The sequence below is a fragment of the Rhinatrema bivittatum genome, chromosome 3 (genome assembly GCF_901001135.1).
Source record: "Rhinatrema bivittatum chromosome 3, aRhiBiv1.1, whole genome shotgun sequence".
Taxonomy (NCBI): Eukaryota; Metazoa; Chordata; class Amphibia; order Gymnophiona; family Rhinatrematidae; genus Rhinatrema; species Rhinatrema bivittatum.
In genome coordinates this window covers 196,607,477-196,621,788 of record NC_042617.1, presented here as the reverse complement: position 1 = coordinate 196,621,788, position 14,312 = coordinate 196,607,477, and the positions used below count along the sequence as shown (strand labels likewise).

The following is a 14,312-nucleotide window of genomic DNA, read 5'->3' as shown; positions in this document are numbered from 1 at the left end:
ATCGATGTGGCGGAGAAGCGGCTGGAGTCGGGGAATAGGACTGCTATTGGGCGCAATGGTTCCCCTCTATGCCAATGGTGTAGACATCGATGTCGATGCCCTTGCTGCTTTCAGTGCCCTTGAGGCCTCTGTGCCATCGATGTAATGCTGCCATTAATGCTGCAATGCCCATCGATGCTGAGATGCCAGTGTTACCATCAATGACATCAATGTTGCAGTGCCATCGGTGCCCACGGTACCATCAGTGCCTGTGATTCCATCAAGGTGCATGCATGGCCACCCTCGATACTGTCTATGTGTCTTGATGGCCATAGTGCCCTCAGAGCTAGTGCTGCTCATAGTGCCTGCAGTGATCACAGGGCCTTTGATACCCTCGATTTCATTGAGGTGTGTTCATGGCCCCCCTGTCGCTGTCTGGGTATGTAGCCTTGATGCCACGGCAGCCCTTGAGGCAGCCTAGGTGCATGGCCTTGATGTAGCTGCCCTCTAGGCCATTGCGGTGAGTGGCCCGCTGCTGTTCAAAGCACGGCCTTGCTGCTATTGTGATGCGGAGCTGCTCGATGCCATCGACGCATTCTATTCCTTCAGGATCCGGGACCGCCATGGATTATTATTACACCTAAGTGAATGGGAGGCCTAGGGGGTACCACAGGTGGAAAATTGTTATAAAGTGGTGCAAATTAGGGCATGCCTGGAATGGTTTAAGGGGGGGGGGGTATTGAAGCAATGGATCTGTATTGAACAATGTTTACATCAACCGCCACTGCAGGTTCTGTTTTAGGTTAAGAGAGGTTCACAATTGAGTAAAAGTGTGTGTGACCCATTTACTAGAAGAACACTGGAGGTGTGGGCTACATTAAAAACAAGGGGGGGATTTTTCACCTTTGATGTTGATTCGACACAATGATTTTCAAATAGGATTAGGGAATGCTAGTTTTCAGAAATGGGAAAAACATGGATTGATTCAGCTGGGACAGATTTTCTCTTCACAGGGTTGGGAGTCCTTTGCGAGGTTGAAGGATAAGTATAATCTCGAAAGAGGTGATTTTTATACCTACTCGCAAGTCCGTAATTATATTTCAAGCATAGTGGGGAAAAGATGGCATTCCATATTTGAAACTTATTGTATAAAAGGGTTGCCTATGAAGGGGTTTATCTAAAAAATGTATCAACGGTTGAGTTACCCTCCTGAGGATACATGAGAAGGACTGGGTGAAAGTTAGGATGGTCGGATGATGATGACATCTGGAGTGATATTAGGTGGTAGTTGGCAAAAATATCATTTATCTGCGCAGCTGACGGAAAATTCTTTAAAAGTATACTTGAGCATATTTGAATGCAATGTTTCCCAGTATGTCAGATCACTGCTGGAGGAATTATAGGGACAGAGAGTCAATGAGGCAAGTTCCATATTGGGATACGATTAATAGCTTGATTTTGGACATTATGGATTTTCAAATGGACAAAGGACCCTTCATCCTTCTTGCTGGTGTCCTTGGTAGAGGGAATGCTGAGGAGGACAGATCAGCTGATTGATTACATCTTAACTGTAGCAAGATGTGAAATTGCGGCCTACTGGAAGGATAAAGAATGTACCTGGTAAGCTTTCAGCATACAAGAGACTTTTATTCATTTATCGGATGGAGAATCTGACAGCCTTGAAGCGAAATAAGATAGAGAAATTCCAAGCTGTTGGGTTGACATTTCGAATTTGGTTGGCTGATAAAAGTCAGGCTTTCCTACTGAACTAATGGGGAGGGAGGGTGATTCTGAATAGTTGATGTTACTGTATATATGGAAAACTTTTGAATAAAAATTAAATTTAAAAGAAAAAAATTAACCGCAATGAATGTTCTAGCTTGAAAACCAGACCTATTTTACTTTTTAGAAGTTGCTTACCTTTGCACTAGGCCTAATGCTACCTACAGGATACAGCTCTCTCAAGAAAATTTAATTAAATTAATTAATTTATTTGGATTTATTACCCGATTTTGAACAAGAAATTCACCCAAAGTGGGGCACAACATATATGACAGTCTGAAGGAGACAACATTGCGTTCTGAAAGCCAGCTGGTGGTTGAAGTGTAGTATGAGACTTAATATGTTCCTCAATGTGGGCAGCTGGGGCTTCTTTAGCAACCATGTGAACCATTCCCAAATTCAGAAATATGAACTTAGCTAGGAATTAGACAGGTCTCCTGCTTGTCTACAGATGGCATCATACTGGCTTTACCTTTTCTCTTTAGTAAACTGGGCTGTGGAAAATGTATCAAGGGAATTGCTACAGAAGCTGAATCTTGTGGGCTGTAAAAACGTTAGCCTTTCACTGTCTTCAGAAGAAAGTGTATGTAGCAAATTGCACCATCTAAAGGAATTTACAAGAAGCAGCTTGATTCATTGCATCATCAAAATATGGCCATGTTGGGACTAATTTTATTGGTATAAGTTTTTTTTCACAATTAATGTTTTCATATTGTTTTAATACTTGCATATTTTCACTACCTAGTTTAAATCATTTTGGGGTTGATGGTTACTGAGTGAGTTGACTTATTTGTATCAACCCACCTAATGGTTATGACACCTTACAAATATACATTTACAATATAGTTAAAAAAAAAAAAAATCCGACATGCCTTCTTTATTTTCTACTTCTATGTAATTCTGATGTTTCTTTGTGATTTTTAGCAAGTTATGCCAGCATATCATGATTTTGCTTTTTCAAATGAGTCTATAATTGGAAGCTGCAACTTAAATCTATTTAGACTCTCTTGCCAGTAAAAGTTACTTAAGGAGTGGAATATTTTGAAGTAAAATAGAAAGCTATTAAAGGTGAAGAAATTTGGAGGATATAACCTAAAACCTAGGTTATAGTTTTACTGCCAGCTGACACTTGATATAGTGTTATACGTAATCATATGCACTTCCATTTAGCATTGGAGGTTTGACTTTTAAGAATTATTATAGCCCTATTCTGATTTTCCTAGGTGTTGACACTTGCCTGGCTGAAAAAACAGCTGCAGAACATTAGGAGGTGCAGGAAGATCTGACTGCATGTCTGACATTCCTTGTCATATAAAGCAAGAAGAAAACTCCTTGTATTGCTTTTAATTTGTTTTAGAATTTCTTAAATTTAAGACTCTATCTTTGGTTCCATATTTATAATATTACCACTTAGCATTATGATTTTTCAGTTGTTCCTATCCAAGACTGTGTATTTTCCAGAAAATGGAAGAATTGTTTTGACTGTTTTGTTTTAGCTTTTGTTTTTGTTTTTATTTTGTGGTGGGATGATCTTTCTTTTTTTTTTTTGCCTTTGTATATTGATGTCTTGCCCTCTTCTGTGGCAGAACCTTGAGAAGGAGTCGCGACATCAGCACTCTACAGAAGAGTATTGTAAAGAGAAGCGAAGGAAAGACAAATATGACTGCCGCAGCCGTAGCCGTTCCCGTGATCGTAACAGCCATTACAGTTCAAGCAAGTCTAAAGACTGCTACAGAGAGGAACCCCCTGAAAGGGAGCAGGACAGAAGAAGACACAAGAGTCCGAAAAAATCAAAGGATAAAGAGCGATCCAAATACAAATAACATGGGATAAGCTAGAAAATAAGTAGTATGGGATTGTAGGTAATGCACACCGTCGCCCCCCCCCCCCCCCCCGCCTTCATAATATGCACTTAGAGGGTTCGAGATAGCTAAATATACTTAGTGGGTGTATAATGCTACTGCTGCTGTCAGCAGTTTAAATGGATTAAAAACAGCAGCAGCTTCCCAAAGTCTCACCTTCGTGTTGTATATGCTTGCTTAGTTCTTCTACTTTGTACTGAACATGGGGTTGTTTTTTGAACTGCTATGCAGCAAGAGAAATCATTAGTTTACAATTTATATATATATATATATATAATATATATATATATATATATATATAAATTTTTTTTCTTTTGATATACATTTTCCATAGAATCTTAGTCATCCCAGCCATTATTTATCTTCTTTTTATGAGGTGCGCTTGTGTTACATTTTTTTTAGTGTTATGTTTCAATAAAACCTTTTGTATTATACTTACTTTTTTTTTTTTTTTTTTAAATCCATTATTTCCCAACCTTCTTCTGGAGGCATACCTACCCAGTCAGGTTTTCAGGATCTTTTGTAATAAATATGCATGAGATCTGTTTTCATACACTGGGTCTTAATGTATGCAAATCTCTCTCATGCATATTCATTGTAGCAGTCCTGAAAACCTGACTGGGTAGATATGTCTCCAGGAGAGGGTTAGGAAACATAATTTTACTCTGTTGGTTGAATTTACCCCTGCAAAATTCTGATAAGATTAGTATGTTCATAAATTGAATTTGAAAATCCATGTTTTGTGTGTATATTTCCCTTTTTTATAGTTGTTGACTCAATGAAGGGTAAATGAAGGTGAGGTTCATTTTGTTAAAAATGATAGGATGGATCAATTTGGATCAAATGTTTACTTAATAACTAGAGAAAGGACATTAAGGAAATCTACTGCAATAGCAATTAACTTTCAAAAGGGAGACTATGATAAAATGAGGACAATGGTTAGCAAAATAACTAAGGAGCAACTGCAAAGGTTGAGTTTACAGCAGGCATGGATATTGTTTAAAATTATCATTTTGAAAGCCCAAATTAGCTGTATTCCATCCATTAAAAAAGGTGGGAGGAAGGCCAAACTCCTTCTGGCATGGTTAAAAGGTGAGATGAGAGAGGCCAAAAGAACATCTTTCAAAAAAATGGAAAAAGGATCTGAATGAAGAAAACAGGAAAAACCATAAGCACTGGCAAGTTCAATGCAAAGTATTGATGAGGAAGGCAAAAACAGAATTGGAAAAGAAGTTTGCTGTTGGGAGCAAAAACTCAATCTTTTTCAGGTTTATTCAAAACAAAAAGCATATAAGGGAGTCAGTCAGATCATTAGATGATCAAGGTGTAAAGGGGCACTAAGGAAGGACAAGGCCATAGCAGAGATTTTAAATGAATTCTTTGATCTGTACTGAGGAAGCTGTAAGCAAATATTTAAAAGTGATTTTTCAGAAGAACTGAAACAAATCTCAGTGAACCTGGTAGATTTAATAGGAAAAATTGGCAAACTAAAGAATAGCAAATCAGCAGCAGAGTGCTGAAAGAACTTGAAAAAATGAAATTGCAGACCTAAATGAATTAAATAATTAACATTAAAACCAGCTACGATATCTGAAGATTGGAGTGTGGCCAATATAACTCCCATTATTAAAAAGGGCTCCAGGAATGTTTCAAGAAACTACAGACCAGTAAGCCTGACACCAGTCCCAGGCAAAATAGTAGAAAATATAAAGAAAAGAATTACTGAACACATAGTCAGAGTTTAATGGGACAAAACCAATATGGATTTAGCCCATGTCTGGGCTTCGAAGGACATCTCTCCCCCACCCCCCAATTAGAAAGAACCCACCTCCAAAGCCACAAGAACTGATGACAGTGAATAATTTGAAAGCGGCCAGGTATTTTGTTTTTATGGCCCCATCCAGATTTCAGCATACACCCTGAATTGGGGTTACACCAGTTATAATTAACAGGCTGAATGGGAGGTGTCAAAGGGTAATGGTAAATGGAGTTTTCTTTGAGGGGCAGGGATTGTTACGAGTGGTATGCCTGATCTTTGGCCCAGTTCTTTTCAACATTTTCGTGAGTGATATGGCAGGAAGGATTGGGTAGAAAGCCAGGAGAGTGTGAAAAACATGAAGAGGGATCTAGCGAAGCTCCAGGAATGGTCTAGAGACTGGCAGCTAGGATGTAATGCTACAAAATGCAGAGTAATGCATTTGGATGCAAAAACCCAAGGTGAGAAGTACAATATTGGAGGCAGAATTCTTCTAAGCACAAAAGAGGAGAGGGATCTGGGGGTGATTGTATTTGATGATCTTAAGGTGACCAACCAGGTGGATAAAGCAATGGCAGAAGCCAGCAAGGTGCTTGGATGCACGGGGCTATCCTGAACAATTCTGTAGGGGGGCCTACTGGCTGCCCAATCAAGGAAGAAAAATGGTTAGGCGGTCGAGTCTCAGTGCCGTGAAGGAACTCCAAGCTGAGGAGAGAGGGAGCTGCCAGAATGTTGTGATATTGTTGTAAGTATTCTATGGCATAGTCCTGGATCTCTTTCAGTGGGCCAGGGAGAGGAGCCGCTTCTGCTGTGACAGGCTCAGGTAGTGAGTCACTTACTTTGTGGTGGAACTGGACATATGAGCAGCCATTACAGTGTTCCACAGCCCAGGAAGATCTGCCACTCTCAGACCTCAGCCCAGGAGGAGTTCCTGCTTCTGGGTCCCTAACCAGGAAAAGAGATCACAGCTGATACTCATCAGGGGAAAAGAAGGGGTGAAGTGGGGGAGGAGAATGAACAAAGAGGCCATAGAGAATGGGGAGGTGGGGAAGAGAGAATAAAGGTAAAAAGTTAAAAAAAAAAAAAAAAATCAAATACACAAGCAAATATAAAAGATGAGCAAACTAAGAATAATTAGTAAAAAAGCAAAAATAAAGTTTAGCAGGATAGGATGGAGTTTTCTTGGCTCTTAAATAATTTTGGCTGGTACCTAAGTTTTTTAAAGTGTTCCACAGTTTGCTCACTCCTGATCTAGTTTAAAAGCTGATCTACTTTTTAAAGGATAATGCTTAGAGCCAGGTTCCACCCTGGTTAAAGTAAGCCCATCCTTTTGGAAAAGGCCCTGCCTTCCCCAAAATGTTGACCAGTTCCTAACAAACCTAAAGCCTTTTTCTCCTAGGACAAGCAGGATTATAGTCCTCACATGTGAGTGACATCATCAGATGGAGCCCAGCATGGAAAACTTCTGTCAAAGTTTCTAGAACTTTGACTAGGCACACTGAGCATGCCCAGCGTGCCACTTTCCACGCAGGGTCTCTCTTCAGTCTCTTCTGCAGAGCTATCATCTTGCGGAGGTGGAGCTCACGCTTTTTTCATTTCAGAAAACTGTATTTTCAAATTCATCTCATTTTTTTCCCATGCTAGGTCCCTCGATCTTTTCCCGGCCCTAGTTAGAGGCGTCGTGGTAAGTACATCATTCTTTGCGGTCAATTACCGACAGTGCCGTCTCCCGGTGCCATCAGCCATCAACCGCTCAGCAGTTGCTTTTTCTCTCATGGTGTCCTCAGAGTTCCACCGCAGCTCCCAGTGGCCCCGGACCATGTCCATCACAGACCCCCCACAAGGTCTGCATTCTGTGCCTGGGGGCCTCGCGTGATGTATGCAGCTGTTCGTTTTGTGCCCAGATGACCCCCAATGATAGCTAAGCATGCCTGGACAAGATGGACAAGTTGTTTGGGGCCAGGAAGTCCGCACCTTCGACATCGGTGTAAAAAGGACCTTGGAGATACTGGGCCCATCTTGTCCTCTCCCTTGCCAGTTTCCCAGCTGGAAATAGGTGCTGGGGATTGGCCCTTGTCTATCTCTTCCCTCTCTAGGTCTGGATCATCGCCATCATCCTCGGTACCAGGGAAAGACTGAGCTGAGCATCAGGAGAAATCGAGGAAGCACTGTCAACTGTTACCTTCCTCCCATGGCTCGAAGCTCGGAAAGCTGCCGTCATTGTCCGCAACACCACCGAAGTGGCCCCGTGCCGACGAGGCATTGTTGCCTGTCGAGGCCGAGGGCCCAAGGCTGTCTCCACTGATATCTGTGCCGGCACCGGTTCCCCTCTGGCCTCTGAGGAGAACCAGGTTATGCCACCTTCTCCTCAAGCTGTACTGTCATCAACAACATTCGAGGAGGAGTTGGAGCACAGAGTACGGTTGGCAGTGGGATGATTCTTGCAGGACATTGAGCCACCAGCCCCCTCGGGGTCTCCTCTGCTACTGAAACCTGTCCATCCATGCTGGTGCTGTTGCTGGAATGTTTGGATCTGCTACTCTGTGCACTGCTGACGCAACCCGTACCAGTGCCTTAGGAGCCCTCACTGTCATGGTGGGCACTGTGAGGCCGCAATCAGAGACTCTCCCCATCACAGATTCCTTCGATGAGGAAGGGCCATCGGCTTCGGTGGTAAATCCCCCCCCCCCCCCCCCCCCGAACTGATTCTGCAGCTGCCGAGCTTTGAGTTACCAGGTCCTTCGCCGTTGATACCCCCAGGGCCCATGCCTGTGAGGCTCTCTGTGCTCCCGGTGCCCTGGCCAAGGACCATACTCCATACTCCCCCACCGGTGTCACCAGGGAGCGAGGTTGATGCCCCTTACAACCCATGGGAAGATGAGCCTTCTGTCTCTTCCTCTGAGGACTCTGAAAAACTGCTTTCTGAACCCTCTCCTCCAAAGGAGAGACGCCGCTCCCCTCCAGAGGACCTGACATTCTCCGGCTTTGTACGAGCGATGGCAGAGTCAGTCCGCTTCCAGCTCCTGACTGAGGAAGACTCCAGGCACAAGATGCTGGAGATCCTTCAGTTTGTGGTTGCTCCTAAGGAAGTAATTGCAGTCCCGGTCCATGATATTTTCAAGGACTTGGTTGGCTCTGGGAGTATCCAATCTCAGTCCCTCCGGTAAATAGGAAGACCAATGCAGTGTACCTTGTGCAACCATCTACTGGATTTGAGTGGTGCCACCACCCACACCAGTTGGTGGTGGTGAAGTCAGCCCTTAAGAAAGTGAAGAGGTCTCGCACCCATGCCTCTGCTCCGCCAGGCCGTGAGCACAAGGCCCGAGATGTCCTGGACTACAAGATTTTCTGGGCTCTTATGTTTGTGGCCCGCATTGCCTGCTACCAATCATGTATGATTCAATATTCCAGAAACCTCTGGAGGCAGGTTCAGGAATTGGTAGACCGCCTCCCTCAACAACTCCAGGAAGATTTCCTGAAGGTTGTGCAGCAGGGTTGGAATGCAACAAACATGAAGTTAGGTCCATATATGATGTCTTTGAGACAGCGGCAAGGGTAGCCATGGCAGGCATTGGGGCTCATCATATGGCTTGGCTATGGGCCTCTGATCAATGACCCAAAGTGCAAGACCATATTGCATAGTACAACTCAAAGATCATGAGAAGCCTGCAGCATCTCTCGGCTAGTACCTTGGACCCACAGACCTCAGGCAAAAAATCCTCGACACCCTTTTTATTGGCCGAGGAAGTACTATCCTCCTGCAGGTAGGGCACAGTCTCAATGGACCGCACCAAGGTCTCATCCTAGGCAACAGCATGTCCCCAGAACTCATCCAGTGCCTCAGCAGACTTCTACTATGTGTTTTTGACTGGCTGCAAGGGAGTCCATGCCAGTTGCCAGTGCAGCTGGTGGCGGATCTTCCAGTCGAAGGTCAGCTCATGTCCTTTGTACACTGTTTGATGACCATCACCTCGGATCAGTGGGTCCTTTCCATCATTTGCCAGTGCTACAGGTTGCATTTCTAGGAGATCCGTTCGGACTTTCCCTTGTGCCCCTCTTGGGGGGTCTTCAGGGGATCGGGAAATACTTCTCAAGGAGCTTTCTGCCCTTATAATGGCCAGGGCAGTCTATTCCGTTCCTCTTGGTCAGCAGGGAAGCAGTTTCTTCTCTAGGTCTTTCTACTCCAGCTATTTCAGCCGATTTTGGACTTAAAGGCCTTGAACAAATTCCTCACGTGGGAGACGTTCAAGCTGGTCTTGCTGGGTGTCCTTATTCCTTTCCTGCACCTGGGAGACTGGCTTTGCTACCTCGATCTACGAGATGCCTATGCTCACATAGGGATTCCCGCTCCCACCAGCAGTACCTCCAGTTTATGGTGGGCGAACACCATTTCCAGTACAAGGTGCTGCTCTTTGGTCTGGCTTCGGCACCCCCCATTTTCACAAAGTGCCTTGTGGCGGTGGCTGCATATCTGAGGAGGCGGCGAGTACAGCTCTTTCCCTACCTGTATGACTGGCTCAATAAAGGTGCCTTCATCCAGGGAGTGCTGCAGTCCTTGCAAGCCACCCAATATAAGAACATGCCATACTGGGTCAGACCAAGGGTCCATCAAGTCTTGCATCCTGTCTCCAGCAGTGGCCAATCCAGGCCATAAGAACCTGGCAAGTTCCCAAAAACTAAGTCTATCCCATGTTACTGTTGCTAGTAATAGCAGTGGCTATTTTCTAAGTCAACTTAATTAATAGCAGGTAATGGACTTCTCCAAGAACTTATCCAATCCTTTTTTAAACACAGCTACACTAAACACATCCCCTGGCAACAAATTCCAGAGTTTAATTGAGACTTTCTCTGATTAGTTTTAGATGTGCCACATGCTAATTTCATGGCGTGCCCTCTAGTCCTTCTATTATCCAAAAGAGTAAACAACTGATTCACATTTACCCATTCTAGACCTCTCATGATTTTAAACACCTCTATCAAATTCCCCCTCAGCCATCTTTTCTCCAAGCTGAAAATTTATTTATTTATTTTATTTATTTATTATTTTTATATACCGACATTCATCTCAATTGAGATATCACACCGGTTTACATTCAGGTACTGTAGGTATTTCTCTATCCCCAGAGGGCTTACAATCTAAGTTTTTGTACCTGAGGCAATGTAGGGTAAAGTGACTTGCCCAAGGTCACAAGGAGCGACAGCAGGACTTGAACCGTGGTCTCCTGGTTCATAGTCCACTGCTCTAACCACTAGGCTATTCCTCCTCTTTAGTCTTTCCTCATAGGGGAGCTGTTCCATCCCCTTTATCATTTTGGTCGCCCTTCCACGATTGGATGGTTCTTTGCACACATCCTAAGTTTCTACAGAAGGTGGTGACCGACTTCCATCTTAATCAGTCCATCGTCTTACCAACCTTCTTTCCTAAGCCTCATTTGCCCCGGGATGAGCAAACTCTGCACAGCCTAGATTGCAAAAGGGCCTTAGCTTTTTACCTGGAACGAAGAGCAGGCCACAGACAATCTATGCAACTCTTCGTTTCTTTCAACTAAAGTAGATTGGAAGTTGCTGTATCCAGGCAGACCTAGTCTAACTGGCTGGCAGACTGCATCTCTTTTTGCTATGTGCAGGCAGGTCTACAGCTGGGAGGCCATCTCAAGGCTCATTCCATTCAAGCCATGGCAGCTTCGGTGGCTGACTTGAATGCAGTCCCCATGGATGAAATTTGCAGACCTGTGACATGGATTTCTCTCCAGACCTTTGCGTCACATTACTGCTTGAACAGAGAAGGTTGATGCAACAGCCATTTTGTTCAGTCAGTCCTCCAGAACCTTTTCAGTAATTAAATCCAACTCTCCCTCCCTTCTGCTCCTTGTTCAGGCTGACTCCCTCTGTTGCCACCAGCATGTTTGTTGTGCCCGTTGGCACCTAGTTAAGTGATGTGTGTCTCTTGTGCAAACATGAGCAGCATGAAGCTAGGTATTCACCCACATGTGAGGACTACTATCCTGCTTGTCCTAGGAGGAAGCAGAGTTGCTTACCTGTAACAGGTGTTCTCCTAGGACAGCAGGATGTTAGTCCTTAGGAAACCTGCCCACCACCCCGCGGAGTTGGGTTTCTAAAAAGTCATTACTCACGTTGAATTTCCCCCTTTCTACTTTACAAAAAAAAAAAGAGAGAGAGAGAGGTTGGCTGTTCCCTTCTAAGCCCTCCCCTTGCCACCCAATCCCACTGATAACTTGAAATATGTTTATTGAGAATAAGGGTAACATACAACCAACACTGGACATCAAACAATCAGGACACAATCAGTCCAGAACAATGAGTTTGACACAGGACAACAGAACAATAGAAGCATTACCCTGATTATAGTGCCCCTTCCCCCCCCAAAAAATGGAAGAAAATGCAATTTCCATCCTAATATCTATGTCGTAGAATAACAATCCCTAATTAGGCCATCTTGGCTGTATTGTCCTGGTCCAGCAAGGCCTCAAGAGAAATCAGGGTGGACTATCTACACAGAAGACACATAACTCCCTACTCCCCCCCTCCCCAACCCAACCTGATCCTAATAGTGCCATAATAATGCAAAACAAATTCAAAGCTTATATAAATGGTTTAATAGTAAGCTCCTAGCTCTGCTGGAGAGGTTCTGAATATAATTATCCCAGGTGTTAAAAACTTCTTTTTGGCGACAGGAGAAGCAGCAGGAATCAGAGATTCCACATGCGCCATATTGTGGAGTGCATTCCTCCACTGCCAAAAGGATGGGGGATCCCTAGCCCGCCCTTGCAACAAAATAGTTTCCCCTGTGTCAAAGCCTTGCATAGTAAAAATCTATCTCCCTCCTTTCTCAAACTGGTTGGGAATCCCACCCCCAAAAAAACAGCCTCAATAGCCATGGGGAGTCAGACATTCAGAATCTCTCCCAGCTAGTTCAAAACCTTTCTCCAAAATTTATGGACCAGGGGACACTCCCAAAACATATGAATGAAAGAACCTCTTGTCCCAGAGCACTTCAGACAAGCCCCAGAAAGTGTGATCCCAACCCTAATAGCCATAATTGGGGAAGTATATGCTCTGTGGTAAAATTTAAACAGCATTTCCCGAAGGTACATATTAGAAGAAATCAATTTTGTTGAAAGCAAGAGAGCAGGCCCCCTTGGGAAAAAGAGAAATTACAATCCTACCTCCAAGTCTCCCAAAGCAACTTAAGCCGTAATTGTTTTAAACCCGTAATTATGAAGATTCGCAAGTGAGATCTTAGACCTCTCGAGCTGAAAAAAGTGATCTATCACTTCTGCCCTTGACATATCTAGAGCATCCCCAGGTAAAGAGCTAACATAATGTTGTAATTGTAATTAGGAAAAGAGATTAAAATCTGTAAATTAAGCTGCTCTCTTAACTGCGAGAAAGAGAGTAGGATCCCATCCCTGGTCAAAACTTGAGAAAGAGCAGTAATACCTAACCTTTTCCATTGCAAAAAAAAAAAACCATGATTGAGACCTCAGAGAAAAGTCTAAATTCCCTTGTATGGGTAAATGTGGGGAACCGGTTCTAGAAAACTGCAGAAATGAAGCAAGTCACTTCCATGCCCAACGTAAAGGTGCAACCAGAACATTGTGTGCCAAACCCGAGGAGTGTAAGACATCACTCATTGCATGCAAGACATATCGCAGGTCAACAGGAAAAGTAAAAAATAATATATCAGTCTCGATATCTGATTAAGTGGAGCCACCATATATTCAGTCCCACAACATTCGCAAGAGACTTGCCAAGTTACATAATTCTATATCAGGGAGGCTAAGCCCTCCCTTAGCCGAATTGAAATGCAGCTTCTGAAATGCTATTCTCGACTTTTTGCATGCCCAAAGAAACTTTGATAAGCTCTGATTTAAAAGCTTAATATCTTTACGAGTGAGGCGGAGTGGCAGCAACTGTAACAAGTATAACTAGCAAGAAAATAAGACCATCTTAAATAAGTTAATCCGACCCACTAAAGATAACGGCATGGGCCGCCACGTCTCCAGCTTCGCTTTAGTGTGGTCCAGTAAGGGTGAGATATTTGCTCTATATAATTGAGTCAAATCCAGACCAATCTGTACACCCAGACACTTAAAAGTTCTCAGAGTCCATTTAAGAGGGAATGGTCCTTGCCAGGTTAACCTAATGCTATCTGGATATAGTAGAGCTTCCAACTTATCCTTATTTAGTTTAAGTCCAGAAAAGACCCCAAATTCCTCAATAAGTTGGAGCAATTGGGTGAGCGAAGTAACCGGATCTGTTAAAAAAAAAAACAACAAACAAACCAGTAAATCATTGGCTAAAGCTGTGTATTTAAAGGTGGTCAGCTTTAGTGGGAACCCTTTCACTTCTGGGGCTTGTTTAATGGCCATAAGTAAAGGTTCCAATGCAAGTAAAAACAAAAACAGGGACAAGGAGCATCCTTGACACATTCTCCTGTTGATGGAAAAAGTGGAGGAACTGCTACCATTAGCCATAACTTATGCTATGGGATCAGTGTAGAGCAACTGTAGCCCTCTCATAAAGGGTCCTTCTAAATTCATATGTTTAAATAAGGCTAACAGATACTGCCACTCCACTCTGTCGAAAGCTTTTTCGGCATCAAAGCTTACCACCATCAAAGGGATGTTAGCCTTAGTACTCCTATCGATAGCCATCAGCAATTTTCTAACATTCACTATGGCGTGCCTGCCCCTCCACACCCAACCTGTCCAGGGGCAATGAGGTCAATGCAAGGCGATCCGCCATAAGCTTAGCAACTTCTGATCAAAGTTTATCAGAGATATTGGGCAATATGAGGAAATCAGGGTGGGATCCCGTCCTGGCTTGGGAAGAATGGTAATTACAGATTTATTCATATGTGGGGGATACTAACCCTGAACAACCAATGCCTCATAGGTACAGCATAACAG

At 43.6% G+C, this 14,312-nt stretch overlaps 1 protein-coding gene across 1 annotated transcript in view; it reads left to right on the top strand.

The window, feature by feature from the left end:
* PPIL4 (peptidylprolyl isomerase like 4) overlaps window positions 1–4,359 on the top strand; it is a 109,142-nt gene extending 104,783 nt beyond the window's left edge. Inside the window, exon 13 of the mRNA XM_029594067.1 lies at window positions 3,348–4,359. Coding sequence (XP_029449927.1) covers window positions 3,348–3,584 — 237 coding nt within the window. The 3' untranslated portion in view covers window positions 3,585–4,359. The remainder of the gene's footprint in view (window positions 1–3,347) is intronic.
* Window positions 4,360–14,312: the final 9,953 nt, after the last annotated feature.